We start from the raw sequence: 19,451 nt of genomic DNA, 5'->3' as shown, positions 1-19,451 counted from the left end.
AGTCATAATGGAAGAGTTGCAAAATTGCCTTGATCACTTACAATGGCGAGGCAGGAGGCCCAGCCCTGCTATTATCGTTTCCAACATCTGTTCTCAGGAAAAAAAAAGAATTCATTGGCATCAGGCTGGTCAAAATAAGGCATAAAAACGGCATGACACGCATTAATTCCTTATTTTTTCCTCTGCCTCCCGCTTCTGCCAATGGAGTTGCTCAGCTCAGCGATAGAAAATAATAACGCGTACACTCCAAAGTCCCTTCCGGCTCTGTTATTCTGTACTACAGGCCTACTGTAGTACAGAATAACAGTATAATTTACAACAGTTCATTTAGTGACCGTTTGAAGGTTGCAACGGCACCGAAAAAAGCAGGGGTGGGCTTCAAAACTTTTAGCAAGGGGCTCTCTGCCTGGTTGCTGGGTGGGCGTGGCCATGGTCGGCGTGGCCTTGTCGGCCTCCTGCACCATAGCAGGGGGAGCATTTTTGCCCTCCCCAGGCTCCGGAGGCTTTTTTTGAGCCTCCGGGAGGGCAAAAATGGCCTCCCCAGGCTCCGGAGGCCCTCTGGAGGCTGGAAACGGGCCTGTTTCCGGCCTTCCCAAACTTCCGGTAGGCCCGTTTTTTGCCCTCCCCGAGCCTCCATGTGCGTCCTGCACTTACCTGCACCTAAAATGGGCCGTGTGGGGACTCCTGGGACGGGTGGGGTGGGCGGGGCCAGCCAACAGTGGGATTTGGGGGTTCTCCGAACTGCACAGAATCTTAGCTAGAGGTTCTCCTGAACTCCTGCGAACCCCCAGCAGTACACCCCTGGAAAAAAGGGACTTACAACCATTTTTCACACTTATGACTGTTGGGGCATTCCCCATGGCTACTTGATCAAAATTCAGAAAGTTCATATTTATGACAGGAGGTGTGTGTCACGTGATACTTGATATTATATATTTGAATAAAACAGTTTGGATCCAATAAATGAATGAAATGAAATGGATGAGATCTACATATGTGGGTCTGATTGGGTTAAATTACAGGCGTGATTCAGAAAAATGAGGTTGTCTTAGCTTATTCTTTTCATTTTTTTTAAAAAAATTGATTTATATGCTGCCCTTCTCTGGAGACTCAGGTTGGCTTACAGTGCGTTAAGCAATATTTATTTATTTATTTATTTATTTATTTATTTATTTATTTATTTATTTATTTATTTATTTATTTATTTATTTATTTAATTTCTATACCGCCCTTCTCCCAAAGGACTCAGGGCGGTGTACAGCCTGATTAAAAGCACAAAGACAGACAAAATTAAAAAATAATTAAAATTATTAAATGATAGGCTCAATTTAAATCCCCAAATTTAAAATCCCATTTTTAAAAACCCAATTAAAATCTTTACCTTGATAGCCCAGGCTGGCGGAACAACAAGTTTTTGAGGACGGCTTACAATGCGTTAAGCAATAGCCTTCATACTTTTGTATATTTATACAAAGTCAGCTTATTGCCCCCACAAACTGAGTCCTCAATTTACCTACCTTAGAAAGGATGGAAGGCTGAGTCGACCTTGAGCCTGGCGAGATTCGATCTTACTTTAATTGCAGACAGCTGGTGTTAAATTACAGTGCTTCTGTCTGTTGAGCTATCATTTAATCTCTTGCTTGCATTCAACTTTTACATCTGGTTCCGTCGTGTAATCTTTTATTCTATGTTTTGATATGGCCTTTATGCCATTATAGATATTGTTTCAAAGAACTTTCTCTGACTTTGAACCCAGTTTGAGAAAGGTTTTTCTGTTCTTTTTGTGATGGCTTTCTATTTATTGCACCAGAAAAAAAATATTCCAATTAGAGGTTTGCCAGAGCCGGACTGCTTTAATGCCAGTGTAATGGAAATATTAATTATCAGGTAATTTGAAGCCCTTAAGCTCTGGAAAAAAAAACCCGTTGGGGTTTAATGAAAAATGTCAGCGGGAGAATTATCACCCCCTTTTTCATTACAGAACCAGGAGCCCCTCAGCTGCTCTTTTTCTCATGTTAAAAGTTCCAGAGATATCAGTGCTAAGCATAATTTTCAAGAACAGCTTCCTTCTACAGTAGTGGCCAAAATTGTGGAAACCTTTTGGGAAAAGTGTATTGTTTGAGTTTTGATAGCTAATAACACCACTTTTTTTTTTTTTTTTAATTTCAAGATAATCCCCCCCCCTTTTTTTAATGAAATTTTATTGAGTAAAGAATGTATTACATTTCAAACTCTACGGTTCGGTAACGTGTAGTCATCTTGTATATTTACATATATGGAATCTAATCAATTATCTAGGTATTATACAGTTTATACATAAGCCTTGTAAGATTGAACACATAATACAACAATAATATAGAGATTAATTAATAATTATACATTGTCCTAATGAGAGTTAACTTTTGCATTTATTTTTCAACCACCTATACCACAGATCCCAGATCGTATAGAATTCTGAGTCTTCCTTTCCATTTAAAACATACGTTAATTTGCACATTTCTGCACAGTCCAATAGATAGATATTCAAGATAATCCTATTCCACTGCTGGAATGGCCTGGGAATAGCCCAGACCTTAACCCAATTGAAAATCTATGGAGCCGACTAAAGAAACCTGTTAGTTAGAAACGACCCAGCAATAAAACCCAGTTAATAGAAGCAACCATTCAATCTTGGTTTCACATTATAACAGCTGCAGAACTCAAAGACTTGGTTCACTCCATGGGAAGACGTCATAAGGCGTCGTAATTCATGCTAAAGGATACCCAATTAAGTATTAACTGACATGGTGATCATTTTTGTATATCTCGTTTTTTCTACGTGTTTCACTTTTCTTCTATATACTGTAACTGCTATTCTAAGAGCAAATCCTTCATCAAAGTTATTGCATTACATTCTTGATTAAATTATCTTTCCATTGATATATAATGTTATGGTACTACTCCCAAAAAAAAAAAAAGTGTTATTAGCTAGTTTTAGAAAATGCACTTTCCCCAAAAGGTTTTCACAATTTTGGCCACTACTGTCTACCTGAAGAGAAAAATTTTCGATCGGTGCATGCTACCCGCTCTAACATATGCCGGTGAAGCATGGACACTAACCTCACAATCGGCACAAAAGCTACGAGTGGCACAAAGAGCCACGGAAAGTTACATGCTCAGCATTACAAGACAAGATACAAAGACCTGCGCATGGATTAGAGAACAAACGGAAGTTTACGACATCATCAAGAGAGTAAAAGAATGGAAATGGAAATGGGCTGGTTGCATAGCAAGAAGAACTGACGGCAGACGGACCAAGGCGGTCATAGACTGGATCAGGGGTGGGCTTCAAAAATTTTAGCAAGGGGTTCTCTGACCGGTTGCTGGGTGGGTGTGGCCATGGTGGGCGTGGTCTAGTTGGCCTCCTGCATCACGGGGTTTACCCTCCCCGGGCTCCGGAGGCTTTCCTTGAGCCTCTGGGAGGGCAAAAATGGCCACCCCAGGCTCTGGAGGCCCTCTGGTGGCTGGAAAGGGGGCCGTTTCTGGCCTTCCTGAACTTCCAGTAGGCCTGTTTTTCACCCTCCTTGAGCCTCCGTGCGTGCCCTGCACTTACCTGCATCTAAAACGGGCCTCATGGGGACTCCTGGGAGGGGAGGGATGGGTGGGGCCAGCCAGGAGTGGGATTTGGGGCTTCTCCAAACTCTACAGAATCTTAGCTAGAGGTTCTCCTGAACCCCTGTGAACTCCCAGCAGCCCCACCCCTGGACTGGATCTCAGTGAATCAAAAGTGTCCATGAAAGAGACTTAAAACAAGATGGACCGATGACATCAGCAAGTATGGTGGGCCCAATTGGAAAAAGAAAGCTCAGGACCGTATGGGTTGGAAATGTGCGGAAGAAGGCCTTCCTCCTGCAGTGAATAAACAATGGCTAAAATGATGATGACGATGATGAGATATTGGTGCTACTTGAATCTGAAGTCATGTCCTCCTAACTTGAGTAGCCTTCTGTTTCTCTCCAAAATTCATTCTCCTTGCAGACCATTTTTGAACCCTCTAAAATAGGAAAGTCTCTTTTCTTTTTCCCACATTCATACCAAACAAATAGAACATAGAATAATGTTGGGTTGGGAGGGACCTCGGAGGTCCTCAGTCCAACCCTCTGCTCAAGCAGGAGACCCTATAGCCGTGATGGCGAACCTATGGCACACGTGCCACAGGTGGCACACGGAGCCATGTCACCTGGCACGCCAGCTCAGCCTCTCTAGGAGTCTCTGGAGGCTGGGGACAACAAGAAATGTCACTTCCTGTCCAACCGGAAGTTGGGAAACGGGCCGTTTCGGGCCTCTGAGGGGGTGGGGAAGGCTGGTTTTGCCCTCCCCAGATGCATAGAGAGGATCTGGAGCCAGGTGAGAAAGAAAAACGGGCCTACCGGGCCATTGTGTGCCAGGAGCGGGGGGCGGGCAGGAAGGTCATGCATGCATGCGCAGGGCGGGGCACATAGAATTATCAGTGTGGGCATGCTCGCGAACCTCCCACGCCCCCCCCTTCCTGGCACGCGTTGGCAAAAAGGTTAGCCATCACTGCCCTATAGCATTCCAGACAAAGGGCTGTTCAGTCTCTTCTTTTTTTTTATTGAAAAAGTTTTACAAATATCAATTTTTCCCCCATTTCCCCCCCCATCCCTCCCTAACCCCCCCAAACCCTCCCTCCCCATGACTTCCCCAAGGTGAAATCCATCCACATTATATTATATCATACTTTACCACCCCTCTATTCTCCCCCCTGTGCACTATACATTTCTACATAACAATAAGCTATTTTGCCCCCTATAAACTATACATTTCTACACAACATTTAGCTAAAAGCTATCTGGTATTTCCTAGTTTGGTATTTATTCTGCACATAATCTATCCATTTCTTCCACTCCCATACATAAAATCTCTTGAGTCCGGTCTTTTAAGTATGCTGATATCTTCGCCATTTCTGCAAAACTGGCCATCTTCAAAGTCCATTCTTGAATTGTAGGCATATCATCCCTTTTCCAATATTGACCAATCAGTAACCTAGCTGCTGTCACCATATACAATATCAACTTTGTTTCACCCACTGAAAAACCCTTAACTATAACCAGTAAAAACAATTGAGAAGAAAATTGAATTTTTTTCTTCAAGACATTTTGCATAACCCACCAAATTTTTATCCAAAAAGCCTTTACTTTCTTGCATGTCCACCATATATGATAATATGTAGCATCTTCTTGAACACCTGGAATCAAAATCAATCAAGCCAAAATCTGAGACTGAACAAGAACACTGGGAGAACAGGTTTTAGTCTGAAGTGGTGAAGGGTTGGATAGAAAACCTTCCAAGTCCCTTCCAACTCAGTTATTCTGTTACTCTGTTATTTAAAACAGCATCAATAGATTTGGCTAAATATTAGGGTGTTTTATGGGGTGTTTTTGAATCCCCTAAGGAAGGCTGAGCGCTGAAGAATTGATGGTTTCAAATTGTAGGAGAAGAAACTGTTGAGATCCTATCAGTCGATCCTCAAGGACATCAACCTTGACAGTTGTTTTTTTTTGGAAGGACAGATGCAGAAGTGGAAGCTCAAATCCTTTGGCCACCTAAATGAGAAGAGAGGACTTCCTGGAGAAGACGCTGACGTTGGGAAAGACGAAAGGCGAAAGGAGAAGGGGACAACGGAGGATGAGAGGGTTAGATAAGGGTCATCGACGCAATGAAGATGAATTTGGGGAAACACTTGGAGATAGTAGAGGACGGGGTGATGGTGATGCACTATGGTCTATAGGGACATGAAGAGTCAGACACATTTTAGCAACTGAACAGAATAACAGAATAACAGAGTTAGAAGAGACCTTGGAGGTCTTCTAGTCCAACTCCCTGCTTAGGCAGGAAACCCTACACCACTTCAGACAAATGGTTATCCAACATCTTCTTGAAAACTTCCAATGTTGGAGCATTCACAACTTCTGGAGGCAAGTTGTTCCACTGATTAATTGTTCTCACTGTCAGGAAATTTCTCCTTAGTTCTAGGTTGCTTCTCTCCTTGATTAGTTTCCACCCATTGCTTCTTGTCCTGCCCTCAGGTGCTTTGGAGAACAGCTTGACTCCCTCTTCTTTGTGGCAGCCCCTGAGATATTGGAAGACTGCTATCATGTCACCCCTAGTCCTTCTCTTCATTAAACTAGACATACCCAGTTCCTGCAACCGTTCTTCAGATGTTTTAGCCTCCAGCCCCCTAATCATTTTTGTTACTCTTCTCTGCACTCTTTCAAGAGTCTCAACATCTTTTTTACATCCTGGCGACCAAAACTGAATGCAGAATTCCAAGTGTGGCCTTACCAAGGCCTTATAAAGTGGTATTATTAATACTTCACGTGATCTTGATTCTATTCCTCTGTTTATGCAGCCCAGAACTGTGTTGGCTTTTTTGGCAGCTGCTGCACACGGCTGGCTCATATCTAAATGGTTGTCCACTAGGACTCCAAGATCCCTCTCACAGTTGCTTCTATTGAGCGAGGTACCACCTATACTGCACCTGTGCATTTTGTTTTTCTTGCCTAAATGTAGAACCTTCCTTTTTTTCACCATCGAAAAACAACTGAACACCATTGAACAATAATTAATGACTCTTTTCTTGCTGCAAAACAAAGACCCAAGAGAATCCATGCAGTTTACCAACCCAGTCAGCCAAATTTCTCTCCACCTTTCTGCTTGTTCTATGTCGGCTAGGAAAAATTAACCTCTTTTTTTCTTTTCAGAGAATCAGAGAGAATCAAAGTTATGTATAGGATCAATATAAAAATCGTACCTCGCTGAAGTCCATGGGTACACGTGAGCAGGAGCAGTAGGAGGCTTACAATCCCAGCCTTCATCTTACTTCCCTGAGAATCACACTGGATTGTTGTGCATTTAAGGTTTGTTTTCTACGGCTGGATTGCAAGTGGGGAGGGGGGTGTCAATGAATGCAACCCCTGTGTTTATATATGGCTTCCCTTTATATATATATATTTTGATCAATGATTAATTGCCATGCAAAGGTCAGAGAGCAGGCATCCCTGGCCTGGCTGAGAGGAAGCCAAGGTCCAGAACCAGGCAAACACATGGCAGAAGAGGAATATTGACCTCAAACCATGTTTAGACTTAAACATTAACTCAGCAGGCCGAACTGTTTTAATACCACTTTGTAATGCTTTGGTAAGGCCACGCTTGGAATAAATACTGCATCCAGTTTTGGTCACCGTTGGCAACCTTCCGTCTCAAGAGACTATGGCCGTGATGGCGAACCTATGGCACGGGTGGCACAGGTGGCACACGGAGCCGTATCGGTGGGCACGCGAGCGTTGCCTTACCTCAGTCCAGCATGCATGTGTGCGCTGGCCAGCTGATTTTCAGGCCTTCTGGGCCCACCGGAAGTCGGGAAATGGGCTGTTTCTGGGCCTCCGGAAGGCCTCCAGGGGGTTGGGGAAGGCTGTTTTTGCCCTCCCCAGGCTCCTAGAAAGCCTCTGGAGCCTGGGAAGGGCAAAAAAATGGGCCTATCGGGCCTACCGGGCCTTACCAAGTGCCAAAAGCGGGAGGAGAGCGGGGGGGGGGGTGTCACGCATGCATGCGTGGGGGGATAGGGCGCATTGAATAATGGGTGTGGGCACATGTGCATGCAATCCCCCCCACTCTCCCCGCTTTTGGCACGCGACGGCAAAAAGGTTAGCCATCACTGGACTATGGTATCGTGCTCTGGAAAGAGGTCCTAAAACAGCATCTAGTGTGACTGAAAAGGCCAATTCGAGAGCGGCAATCCCTTCCACACTGAGGGCAGATACATTCGATCCCCTGCCCAGCCCCCGGATTTCGCTGGTTCCGGGACTGCCTCTTTGCCTCGGTCTGCCAAACAAGTGTCTCTTCGAATTGGAGGAGGCCATGCTGCGTCTTTAGCCTCCAAGCTGAACGATCGGAGGTCAAGGTTTCCCAGTTGTTAATGTCTATTCCCAGGGCCTTCAGGTCCCTCTTGCAGATATCCTTATATCGTAGCTGTGGTCTCCCTCTGAGGCGCTTTCCCTGCACTAATTCTCCATACAGGAGATTTTTCGGAATCCGACCATCAGCCATTCTCACGACATGTCCCAGCCAGCGTAGACGTCACTGTTTCAACAGGGTATACATGCTAGAAATTCCAGCACATTCCAAGACTGCGCTATTTGGAACTTCGTCCTGCCAGGTGATGCCAAGGATACAGTCGGAGACAGCGCATATGAAAGGTTCATATGAAAGATGTGGTTTTGGTCACCACAATGTAAAAAAAGATAGTGAGACTTTAGAAAGAGTGCAGAGGAGAGCAACAAAGATGATTAGGGGCAGAGATGGGATTCACTTACCTTCCCTACCGGTTTGCAAATGTAGGCGCGTGAGCTCGCACGTTCACTTTGCTCGTTTGCGCCTTCTCTGCACATGTGCAAGGCCTTCTGCGCATGCAGTGCTCGCGCATTACATCCGGGCAGGTGGGCGGAGCCTCCCGCAGTCGCCACTACTAGTTCACCCGAACCAGACAGAACCGGCTGAATCCCACCACTGATAGGGGACTGTAGGCTAAAACAAATGAAGAATGGTTGATGGAATTGGGTATGTCTAGTTCAGGGGTCAGCAACCTGCGGCTCTGGAGCCGCATGTGGCTCTTTCACCCCTCTGCTGTGGCTCCCTGTCACTCAAAATATGCATCACAACCACCAATGTGCGACACCTGCCGGGACGCCATTTATTGAGCTTTTCAACCCCCGGTAGGCCAACCATGGATAAATCCAAGAAAAGAAAAGTTTCAGAAGAAAACAGAATGTTTAATTCAACTACATCTGCTAATTTTGTGGCCGCCCAAGAAATAGTCAGGCACAGGAAGGGTTTTGTGGCTCCCGGTGTTTTCTTTTCTGTGGGAAATAGGTCCAAATGGCTCTCTGAGTGTTTAAGGTTGCAGACCCCTATGTCTAGTTTTTTTTTTTTTTTTAATTTGATTTATATGCCGCCGTTCTCCGGAGACTCAGGGCGGCTTACAATGCGTTAAGCAATAGCCTTCATCCTTTTGTATATTTATACAAAGTCAGCTTATTGCCCCCACAAACTGGGTCCTCATTTAACCTACCTTAGAAAGGATGGAAGGCTGAGTCAACCTTGAGCCTGGTAAGGTTCGAACCTGCAGTAATTGCAGGCAGCTGTGTTAATGACAGGGTGCTTTAAACCACTGTACTACCAAGGCTCTTTTAATGAAGTTTAATGAAAAGAAGGATTAGGGGAGACATGATAGCAGAGTTCCAATATCTCAGGGGCTGCCACAAAGAAGGGGGAGTCAAGGTATTCTCCAAAGCACCTGAAGGCAAAACAAGAAGCAATGGATGGAAACTTATCAAGAAGGGAAGCAACCTGGAATTAAGGAGAAACTTCCTAACAGTGAGGGCAATAATCACAGTGGATGCTCCATCACTGAAGGTTTTTAAGAAGAAACTAGATAGCAACTTGTCTGGATTGTTATAGGATTTCCTGCCTGAGCAGGGAGTTGGACTAGAAGACCTCCAAGGTCCCTTCCAACTCTGTTATTCTGTTAATGGCTTGAAAGATGAAATGGACCACACAGAAGAAGCATTTCTCTTTCTTACAGGACCAGACTTCACACTTCAAACCTGGTGTAATGCTTTCTCCAAGAAAGACAGTATACAGAGTACAGAAAGAGTTGGAAGGGACTTTGGAGATCATCTAGTCATGTAGTCCAATCCCTTGTTCAAGCAGGAGACAAGTGGCCGTCCAGTCTCTTCTTGAAAGCTTCCAGGGAGGAAGCACCCACAACTTCCAAAGGCAACTTCTGTTCCATTGATTGATTGTTCTCACTGTCAGAAAATTTCTCCTTATTTCTAGGTTGAATCTCTCCTTGATCCGTTTCCATCCACCTTCGTCCTCCTTGCAGGCCTAGTTTGCTAAATTTGGTACAAGAGAATATTTGTAGCTCTGGGTTGAAGTGGAGGGTCCTTGGTGCTCTCTGAATTTGGTTGCCTTCTTGCAGATATTTCATTGCCCAACCAGGTAACATCTCCAATGCTAGAAGGGAGTGGGATTTGCTCTCTGTTTATATAAAAAGTGGTTTGCCCTGTCAATATTGGTGGGAATATTATTTGTTTGTTTGTTTGTTTGTTTGTTTGTTTGTTTGTTTGTTTGTTTGTCAGTATTTATATGCCTCCCTTCTCCTGAAGGACTCAGGGCGGCCAACACAGGTTAAAAACATACAATGATAAAATAATAAAATCCCATTAAAGCCAAATTAAAATCAATAAATAATAAAACCCAAGAATCAGCATCAGCCCATTCGTTGGAATAGCCAATTCTTCAGGCCTCGATGGAAGGAGCAGAGATCCGGGGCCGTCCGGAGCTCGGTGGGTAGTTCGTTCCAAAGGGTAGGGGCGCCCACAGAGAACGCCCTACCCTTGGGCCTCGCCAGACGGCATTGCCTGGTTGACGGTACCCTGAGGACAGCGGCTCTATGAGAGCGGACAGGATGATGGGAAGCAGGCAGGAGATGGTCCTGCAAGTACCCCGGGCCTAAGCTATGTAGGGCTTTATAGGTCAATACCAGCACCTTGAAGTGAATCCGGTGGACCACCGGTAACCAGTGCAGCTCGTGCAGCAGAGGTGTTACACGGGAGTAATGAGGAGCTCCTTTAACTACCCGCGTGGCTGCATTCTGGACCAGCTGGAGCCCCTGGGTGCACCTCAAGGGCAGCCCCATGTAGAGGGAATTGCAGTAATCCAAATGGGATGTAACCAGGGCATGAGTAACTGTGCGAAGGGCATCACGGTCTAGGAAAGGGCGCAACTGGCGCACCAGGTGTACCTGTACGAAAGCCTCCCTGGTCACAGCCGTCAAGTGTTCTTCTAAAGACAGCCGGGAATCCAGGAGGACACCCAAGTGTTCTTGGTGGTTCCTTGATTAAGCTGTTGTACCTAATTTCTATGTGCCTGTTGATGGCTGATTTTGTCTGAGTGTCAGGCTAGAGAATTCCTGGTGGCCTGACAGTCAAACAAATCTGCCATCAACTGGTAAACGTAAAGGTACAGGTAAAGGTTCCTCTCGCACATATGTGCTAGTTGTTCCTGACTCTAGGGAGCGGTGCTCATCTCCATTTCAAAGCTGAAGAGCCAATGCTGACCGAAGATGTCTCCATGGTCATGTGGCCGGCATGACTAAATGCCAAAGGCACACAGAACGCTGTTACCTTCCCACCAAAGGTGGCCCCTATTTTTCTACCTGCATTTTTTACATGCTTTTGAACTGCTAGGTTGGCAGAAGCTGGGACAAGTCACGGGAGCTCATCCCGTTACACGGCGCTAGGGATTCGAACCACTGAACTGCCGACCTTCCGATCGACAAGCTCAGCGTCTTAGCCACTGAGCCACCGTGCCCCTGCCATCAACTGGTACATAGGGATAAACAACATCTGCATATTATTCAAAAGAGATGATCAAAAATCTAAAGAGGAAATAAAAAAAGACCAAGACACCTCCTTGCAACCATCATAAAGATGAACCAGGTGTCAAGCATCCGAATGTAAATCACAGGACCACGGGGATGGGGCAACAGTCATAATGTGAAAAATGCTCCTAAGCTACTTTTCTTCAGTGCTTTTGTAACTTTGACCGGTCACTAAATGAATTGTCACTAAATACAGTTGTAAGCCTGTATAGGGGCAACTATATCCACATGCCCCTGTTCCACATCATGTGACAGGATTTCTTCCATTTTATCTTGACAGGAAATTTTTCCGGCAGACCCTCATGAAAATTTTCCTACCCCCAAACAGATTTTATCGAGGCTATTTTAATCACTTTTATCAGTAGTTCAGTGGTGTTTTGCTAGGTCAGGAAGAAATAAACTCCTGCTAGCTGAAGATTAAAAACTAAATCAGATGTTCTCCCCATGGAGACCTTTTTATTCGACCTTCCCATTTTCTTAAAGACCTCATGCTTCAATTAAATCACCTTTCAACTTTTTGAATCAACCCAAAAGGAAGGTTATTAGAGCTTTCCACAGCAAACGTTTTCTCTGCTATTAAACGATCATCCTTCGCCCTTTGAGTGGGCTTCCAAGGTCAATATTCTTTCCCGAGGTCAATAAAATAAAAGAAAGGAAAGGAAAGGAAAGGAAAGTAAAAGAAAACGAAGTAAAGGAAAGTAAAATAATGAAATAAAAGAAAGTGAAGTAAAATAAAATAAAATATAATAAAGTGAAGTAAAGTAGAATAATAAAACAAAAGAAAGTAAAATAAAGTGAAGTAAAATAATAAAAGAAATAAATAAAAGAAAGTAAAATAATATTAAAATAAAATAATAAAATGAAATAAAGTAAAATAAAATAATGTAAAATAATAAAAGAAATAAATATATAAAAGAAAGTAAAATAATATTAAAATAAAATAATAGAATGAAATAAAGTGAAGTGGCTCAGTGGCTAAGTCACTGAGCTTGTCGAGCCTGACTAGGTGGCTCAGTGGCTAAGACACTGAGCTTGTCGATCAGAAAGGTCGGCAGTTCAGCGGTTCGAATCCCTAGTACAGGTCTCCTGTGTGAGCAGGGGGTTGGATTAGATGACCTCCAAGGACCCTTCCAACTCTGTTACTGTGCCTGGTGGCTCAGCAGACTGATAGCATTGTGATTAACACCAGCTGTCTGCAATTACTGCAAGTTCGAATCTCCCCAGGCTCAAGGTTGACTCAGCCTTCCATCCTTTCTAAGGTAGGTAAAATGAGGACCCAGTTTGTGGGGGCAATAAGCTGACTTTGTATAAATATACAAAAGTATGAAGGCTATTGCTTAACGCACTGTAAGCTGCCCTGAGTCTCCGGAGAAGGGCGGCATATAAATCAAATTAAAAAACAAACAAACTGTTAACTGTTAAGTAAAATAGAATAAAATAAAGTAAAAGAATAAAATGAAGCGAAGTAAAGTAAAATAATACAAATAAAATAAAGGGAAGGGAAGTAAAATATAATAAAGTAAAATTAAAAATAAAATAAAAGAGCTACTGGAAACATACTTGAGATGTGACCAAGATAATTTCTTTCTCCTCAGGGAAGAATTTGACATATGAAAACACGAAGGTCCTTTTAAAAACTTGCTTTGGGTTCTAACTTGGACAACTTTCTGAAAACGTCTATGACCGAGTGATTAAGACACCACAGGAATGAATATGTTTTCCTGGGAAGCAAAAAAAAAAAAAAAAATCCGACATCGGAAAGCTGGGCTTTGACAGGATGGATGATCAACGATTTTCTGTTTAGGATGGGAGTGTGACACTTTTGCATAATTTCAAAGGAAGCCCAAGTTGGGTAAGACAATATATAACTTATAAAGGAGAATATTTGTAGCTCAGGGTTGAAACGAGGGGTCCTTGGTGCGCTCTGAGCTTGATTGTTTTCTTGCAAATGTTTCATTACCCAAACTAGGTAACATCCTCAGTGCCTCCTCCTCCTCCTCCTCCTCCTCCCTGCAAACCCTTCTCCCTTCTATCCAGTGATGAAATCTAAAATTTGTTACTACCGGTTCTGTGGGCGTGGCTTGGTGGGGGGGGATGTAATGTGACTGGGTGGGCGTGGCCATCTTTTTTTTTTAACTTTTAAAAGCGTTTTTTCTACAACCTGAAGAGGTTGTAAAGAAATGCTTTTCAAAGCCTCTACCGATCCCAGCTGAGCCGCACGATCATCAGAGGCTTTTTTTTTTTTTACTTTTAAAAGCATTTTTTCTGCCGAAGAGGTTGTAGAAAAAATGCTTTAAAAAATAATTTTAAAAGCCTCTGATGATCGCGAGGCTTAGCTGGGCATGGGGGGGGGGCAGGGATTTTTGCTACCGGTTCTCCGAACCACCCACCTCCATCGTTACCGGATCGGGCGATGCGGTCCTAACCGGGAGCATTTCACCCCTGCTTCTATCACTGATGATGTTACCTACCCTTTTTCCCCCAAAATAAGACCTCCTCGGATAATAAGCCCAATTGGGCTTTTGAGTGCATGCACTAAATTAAGCCCCCCTGAAAATAAGCCCTCTCCAAAAAATAAGCCCTCCCCAAAAATATTTAAACGCATGCGCACCCAGTCTCCACAATTTCCTCTGGTTAGGGTTAGGGAGACAGAGCTGGAAATCAGGTAAGAAGGCAAGAGGAGCCCCGTCTTGCTCCATGCACCCCAAAATAATAAGACCTCCTCGAAAATAAGGCCAAGCGCTTATTTCAGGGTTCAAAAAAATATAAGACAGGCAGTGGTGGGATTCAAGTAATTTAACAACCGGTTCTGTGCCCTAATGATTTCTTCCAACAACCAGTTTGCCAAACTGTTCAGAAAGTTAACAACCGGTTCTCCCGAAGTGGTGCGAACTGGCTGAATCCCACCAGGGTCTTATTTTCGGGGAAACATGGTAGTTTGGGTAATGAAACATCTGCACGAAAACAACCAAGCTCAGAGAGCACTGAGGACCCCAGAGTCGTTCTCCTCCTCCTCCTCCTCCTCCTCCTCCTCGCACTGATGAAGTTACCTAGTTTGGGTAATTAAACGTCTCCAAGAAAACAGCCAAGCCCAGAAAGCACCAAGGAACTCTCACTGTAAGACTTGGATAGCGCGTTTGTGCTGGATTGAAATTCTTCACACCGTTTTCATTCTGCTCTTTTGAGAACTGAGTTCAATTAAAGGGAAGTGAGCAGAAATGTTCTGCTTTGGCTGAATTCGCAGGACAGGGCAAGGTGGATGCATAATCTCCCAGTGGGTGTTTGAAGGTTTAACCTTTCCCTCCTACTTGCTTTCATAACTATGCAAGAGCTCACTGTTAGAAAATAAACAGTAAAATTTAGGTTGCGTGCAGGCGTGAATTTTCCAGCGAACCCTTACCTGAGATCTTTACTACTACGTTAAAATTCATGAAATCCCAGAAAAGGAAGATGTGACTAGGAATGTTAAGTTCCCCAAGTGATAATTATTAACATAGTCAGTCAATAGATTGTGGCTGGGTCAATGATTGCAGTCCTAACTGGTTTGTTGGGACATAGCAGGGATGAAATCCAGCAGGTTCTGGAGAACTGGTAGCGGAAATTTTGAGCAGTTCAGAGAACCGGCAAATACCACCTCTGGCTGGCCCCAGAGTGAGATGGGAATGGAGATTTTGCATTATCCTTCCCCCAGGAGTGGGGAGGGAATGGGGATTTTGCAGTATCCTTCCCCTCGAGTGGGGTGGGAATGGGGATTTTGCAGTATCCTTCCCTTGGAGTGGGGTGGGAATGGAGATTTGGCAGTATCCTTCCCCTGCCACGCCCACCAAACCACGTCCACAGAACTGGTAGTAAAAAAATTTGGATTTCACCACAAACTCATAGCGGAATTTTCCTGAAACTTCTCTAGTGGGAAGAAAAGGCTGTTGGAGCAAAACAAATCTGGGCTGTAACGGATTGTAAATCATCCTAAAAACTCAGTTGTTTGTATTAAGAGCCCTGGAGCATCTCCCTTAACTTAAGGGTAGTATTTCATACAAATTCAGAAATAAGAATATGATTTGTTCAATCTCCCTCCCTTTGTGACAGTTGACAGGTAAGGTTCTTCAGGTGGTTGAATTAATTCAGTGCAGGAAAATCTAAATCCACATCTATAAACTGACTCCAGCCATGTCCGCAGGGGTTGGATTACAATCGATCGGTATAATTTATGATCTAAACTCACCTTTTTGTATGCGCACTGATGTTGTTTGGATTATAAGAGAAGCTCTGTGGCGCAGGGGTTAGAGTGCAGTATTGCAAGCTGACTCGGCCCACAGTCTGGAGTTCGATCCTGACTGGCTCGAGGTTGGTTCAGCCTTCCATCCTTCCGTCGGTTAAGATGAGGACCCAGATTGTTGGGGGGGGGGGGAATGTGCTGACACTGCAAACTGCCTTAGCTAGGTTGTAAAATGGGACAAAACCCGTCGAACAACTGTCTTGCTTAGCAATGGAAACTTTCAGCTCAGTTGCAAGTTGTAAGTGGAGGGCTACCTCCTGTAATTTCATTGCCAAGATTGGCAATGCGAACTTGAGCTGCTGTGTGGATCATCCAGTGAAACAAAAGTGCTTTTTCTGGAGGCAACTGGACTTCTTCTTTTTTCTTTGAAGATGTTTCGCTTCTCATTCAAGAAGCTTCTTCAGCTCTGACAGGTCCAAGCTTCTTGGATGAGAAGTGAAACATCTTCAAAAGAAAAAAAAAATAAGAAAATCCAGTTGCCTCCTGAAAAAGCACCTTTGGGACATCCATGGCCTGGATGACTGAGAATCTCTACAGACTATCATCCAGTGAATCTTGTTAAGCAGAAAAAAAATACAGAATCCCACGCTAAGATGTTCATTGTGCCAAAATGGGCTGTGTATTGCCATCCTTAAACTACAGCAAGGGGTCTTAATGTGGATAAAAGAAAGGAATCATACAGAGTCAGATACATGAGCTCTAAAGGACCCTCTCTATTCACATTATTATAAGAGAGAAAAGTGCTTGCTTGGAGATTACATTAAAAGCAGCTAAACCCCATTAAGTGGTAATATATCTTCTGATGAGACCTAGATGTCACGGAAGGACAGCCATATGGAAAACATCTGAGTTTCCTCACTGTGAATGACACAAGGATATATATGTTACAAAGAGTTACTTAATCTAATAAAGTTACCTAAGGACAGCAGTAAATTTCCCATTAGCAACCACAGCACTTAAGAAAGGTTGTCTAGCTAAAGATAATCTTATAAACTAAAAATAATGGTTTAGTAATTAGGAAATGGGTCAATTATCATATGACAGGTGTGTGTTAGCTATATATGGAGAATGTATGATCTCACATTAACCATATATGGAAAATGCATGATCTCACTAAGTCCTTCGTCTTAGAAATGTATGAAAACCATTGTATCAGAGTTCTTTCCTTGTTCAAAGCTTCAGGTACAAATCTGGCTCTGAACCTTGCGCAATAAAACTGTCTCTGGCTGACCCAGGAATGTTGTTTGGTCCTTTCATTCTACAACAGTCTCAAACTCAAGGCCTGGGGGCAGGATCTGGCCCGTGGGGTGCTTAGATCTGGACCCCAGGGCCTCCCTGGAAACAACAAAGGACTGGTTTGCGGTGCCTCTGGCAGCAAAGATGGAGCTAGGGAGGGCTGTGAGCAGCCCCCCTGAGCTGTTTTTGGATGCGACGGCCTCCTGCAACTCTCTGCCACCAAAAACAGAATTTGGTTTTTGCTGGCAGAGCACTCGGGCAGGGGTGGACTTCAAAAATTTTAGCAAGGGCTTCTCTGTCTGGTTGCTGGGTGGGCGTGGCCATGGTGGGCATGGCCTAGTCAGCCTCATGCACCACAGTGGGGGAGGTGTTTTGCCATACCCAGGTTCCGGAGGCTTTCCTTGAGTCTCCGGGAGGACGAAAATGGCCTCCCCAGGCTCCGGAGGCCCTCTGGAGGCTGGAAACGGGCCTGTTTCTGGCCTTCCCGAACTTTTGGTAGGCCCGTTTTTCGCCCTCCCCAAGGCTCCACATGCACCCTGCACTTACCTGCATCTGAAATGGGCTGCATGGGGACTCCAGGGAGGGCCGACATGAGTGACGTCAAGCTGGCCACGTTCCCTGGCCACACACCCCTCTCCCCCTCCCGAGGTCAAATACAACACTGATGCACCCCTCAATGAAATCGAGTTTGACACTCCTAATCTACAAGATCTGCTAGGGAGGAGAAGAGGCTACAGCAAAGAGAAATTCAAGAGTGGATTTCTGGAAACTTTACACCAAAGACAAAAACAGCCCTGAAATTTCAAAATGTTTAATAGCAACCGAGCAAACTTTAAATAATTTCATCCCCTGTCTGTTTTGAAAGAGGATGGTGGACTGATGGGAAAAAGCAGACATTTCTGTTTACAACCAAAGAGGATTTTCATCACACCTAATAAGCATCCACTTTTCTGAAACATCTATCAAAAGTATCTCTTCCACGGTCCCCGTATTTGTAATGAGCTGGCTGGCACAGATAATAGTTTCTGATTAATTTTGGAGAGAGCGGGTAAACTGACAATGAATAAAAGAGCGAAAATCCATCATTCTACATTTTAATGGTGGCAGCACAAAGTAATGATTATTTTAGCAGGAGACCAGAAGTGAGCATGAAGATATAAACAAAACAGTCTCTGTATACTGATCCAAGACATTCAATAGAACTGAGATTTAATTCCCAGAAATCACTAAGATATTTGGAGAAGCATCTCTGCAAGCAAATTTTCTATTCGAGGTAGTTAAAAACGGAAAAGAACCACAACACTTCTCAGCTTGCTGGCCCTCAACACATTACCAATTTGTAGTTCAGGATAACTTTGGGGAGAACTTTATCTTCTGAGCCATGGGAATTACCAAGATTTGATCTGAATGCATAACAGAGATGCTTTCTAATGGGAGAAGGAAAAACCCTTATACTACCCTGGCCATCCGTACCGCTCACTAACCTGGTCCACCTCGTTCTCTGCTGTCCCCTTCTTCTTTTGCCCTCAATTGTTCCCAGCATTAGGCTCTTCTCCAGTGAGTCCTTCCTTCTCATTAGGTGGCCAAGGTATTTGAGTTTCACCTTCAGGATCTGGCCTTCTAAAGAGCAGTCAGGGTTGATCTCCTCTAGGACTGACCGGTTGGATCGTCTTGCAGTCCAAGGGACTCGCAGGAGTCTTCTCCAGCACCAGAGTTCAAAGGCCTCCATTCTTTGGCGCTCGGCCTTTCTTATGGTCCAACTTTCACAGCCATCCATTGCAACTGGGAAAACCACAGCCTTGACTATATGCAATTTTGTTGGCAGGGTGATGTCTCTGCTTTTTAGAATGCTGTCTAGATTTGCCATAGCTTTCCTCCCTAGGAACAAGCGTCTTTTAATTTCTTGGCTGTAGTCCCCATCTGGGGTGATCTTGGAGCCCAAGAAAATAAAATCTATCACTACCTCAATTTATTTATTTATTTATTTATTAAATTTTTATACCGCCCCCTCTCCTTAAGGACTCGGGGCGGTGAACAGCCAAAATTTAAAAAAACATACAATATAAACATTAAAATACTATAAAAACGAAATTAAATTTATCTTTGGCTTCCCCCAATTTTAAACCCCTTACCCATAAAATTCACCAATTAAAAGATTTTTAACCCAGCCCGGCTTGCTGAAATAAAAAAGTCTTCAGAGCCCGGCGGAAGGTCCGAAGGTCCGGGATCAGTCGTATCCCTGGGGGTAGCTCGTTCCAGAGGGCGGGTGCCCCCACAGAGAAGGCTCTTCCCCGGGGGGTCGCCAGCCGACATTGCCTGACCGACGGCACCCTGAGGAGGCCCTCTCTGTGGGAGCGTATTGGCTAGTGGGAGGTTATCGGAGGCAGAAGGTGGTCTCGTAAATAACTAGGCCCTAAGCCATGGAGCGCTTTGAAG

General features: G+C 44.2%; 1 protein-coding gene across 1 annotated transcript in view; it reads right to left on the bottom strand.

Moving 5' to 3' along the window:
* Positions 1–6,964, bottom strand: part of GC (GC vitamin D binding protein) — a 51,424-nt gene extending 44,460 nt beyond the window's left edge. The window contains exon 1 of the mRNA XM_060687040.2: positions 6,812–6,964. Within this exon, the coding sequence (XP_060543023.2) occupies positions 6,812–6,875 (64 nt within the window). The 5' untranslated portion in view covers positions 6,876–6,964. The remainder of the gene's footprint in view (positions 1–6,811) is intronic.
* Positions 6,965–19,451: the final 12,487 nt, after the last annotated feature.

Source organism: Pantherophis guttatus, chromosome 8 (assembly GCF_059756535.1).
Source record: "Pantherophis guttatus breed Tessera chromosome 8, ASM5975653v1, whole genome shotgun sequence".
NCBI classification, from domain to species: Eukaryota; Metazoa; Chordata; class Lepidosauria; order Squamata; family Colubridae; genus Pantherophis; species Pantherophis guttatus.
Note: the sequence above shows the minus strand (reverse complement) of the source record. Positions and strands in the feature narration are given on the sequence as shown.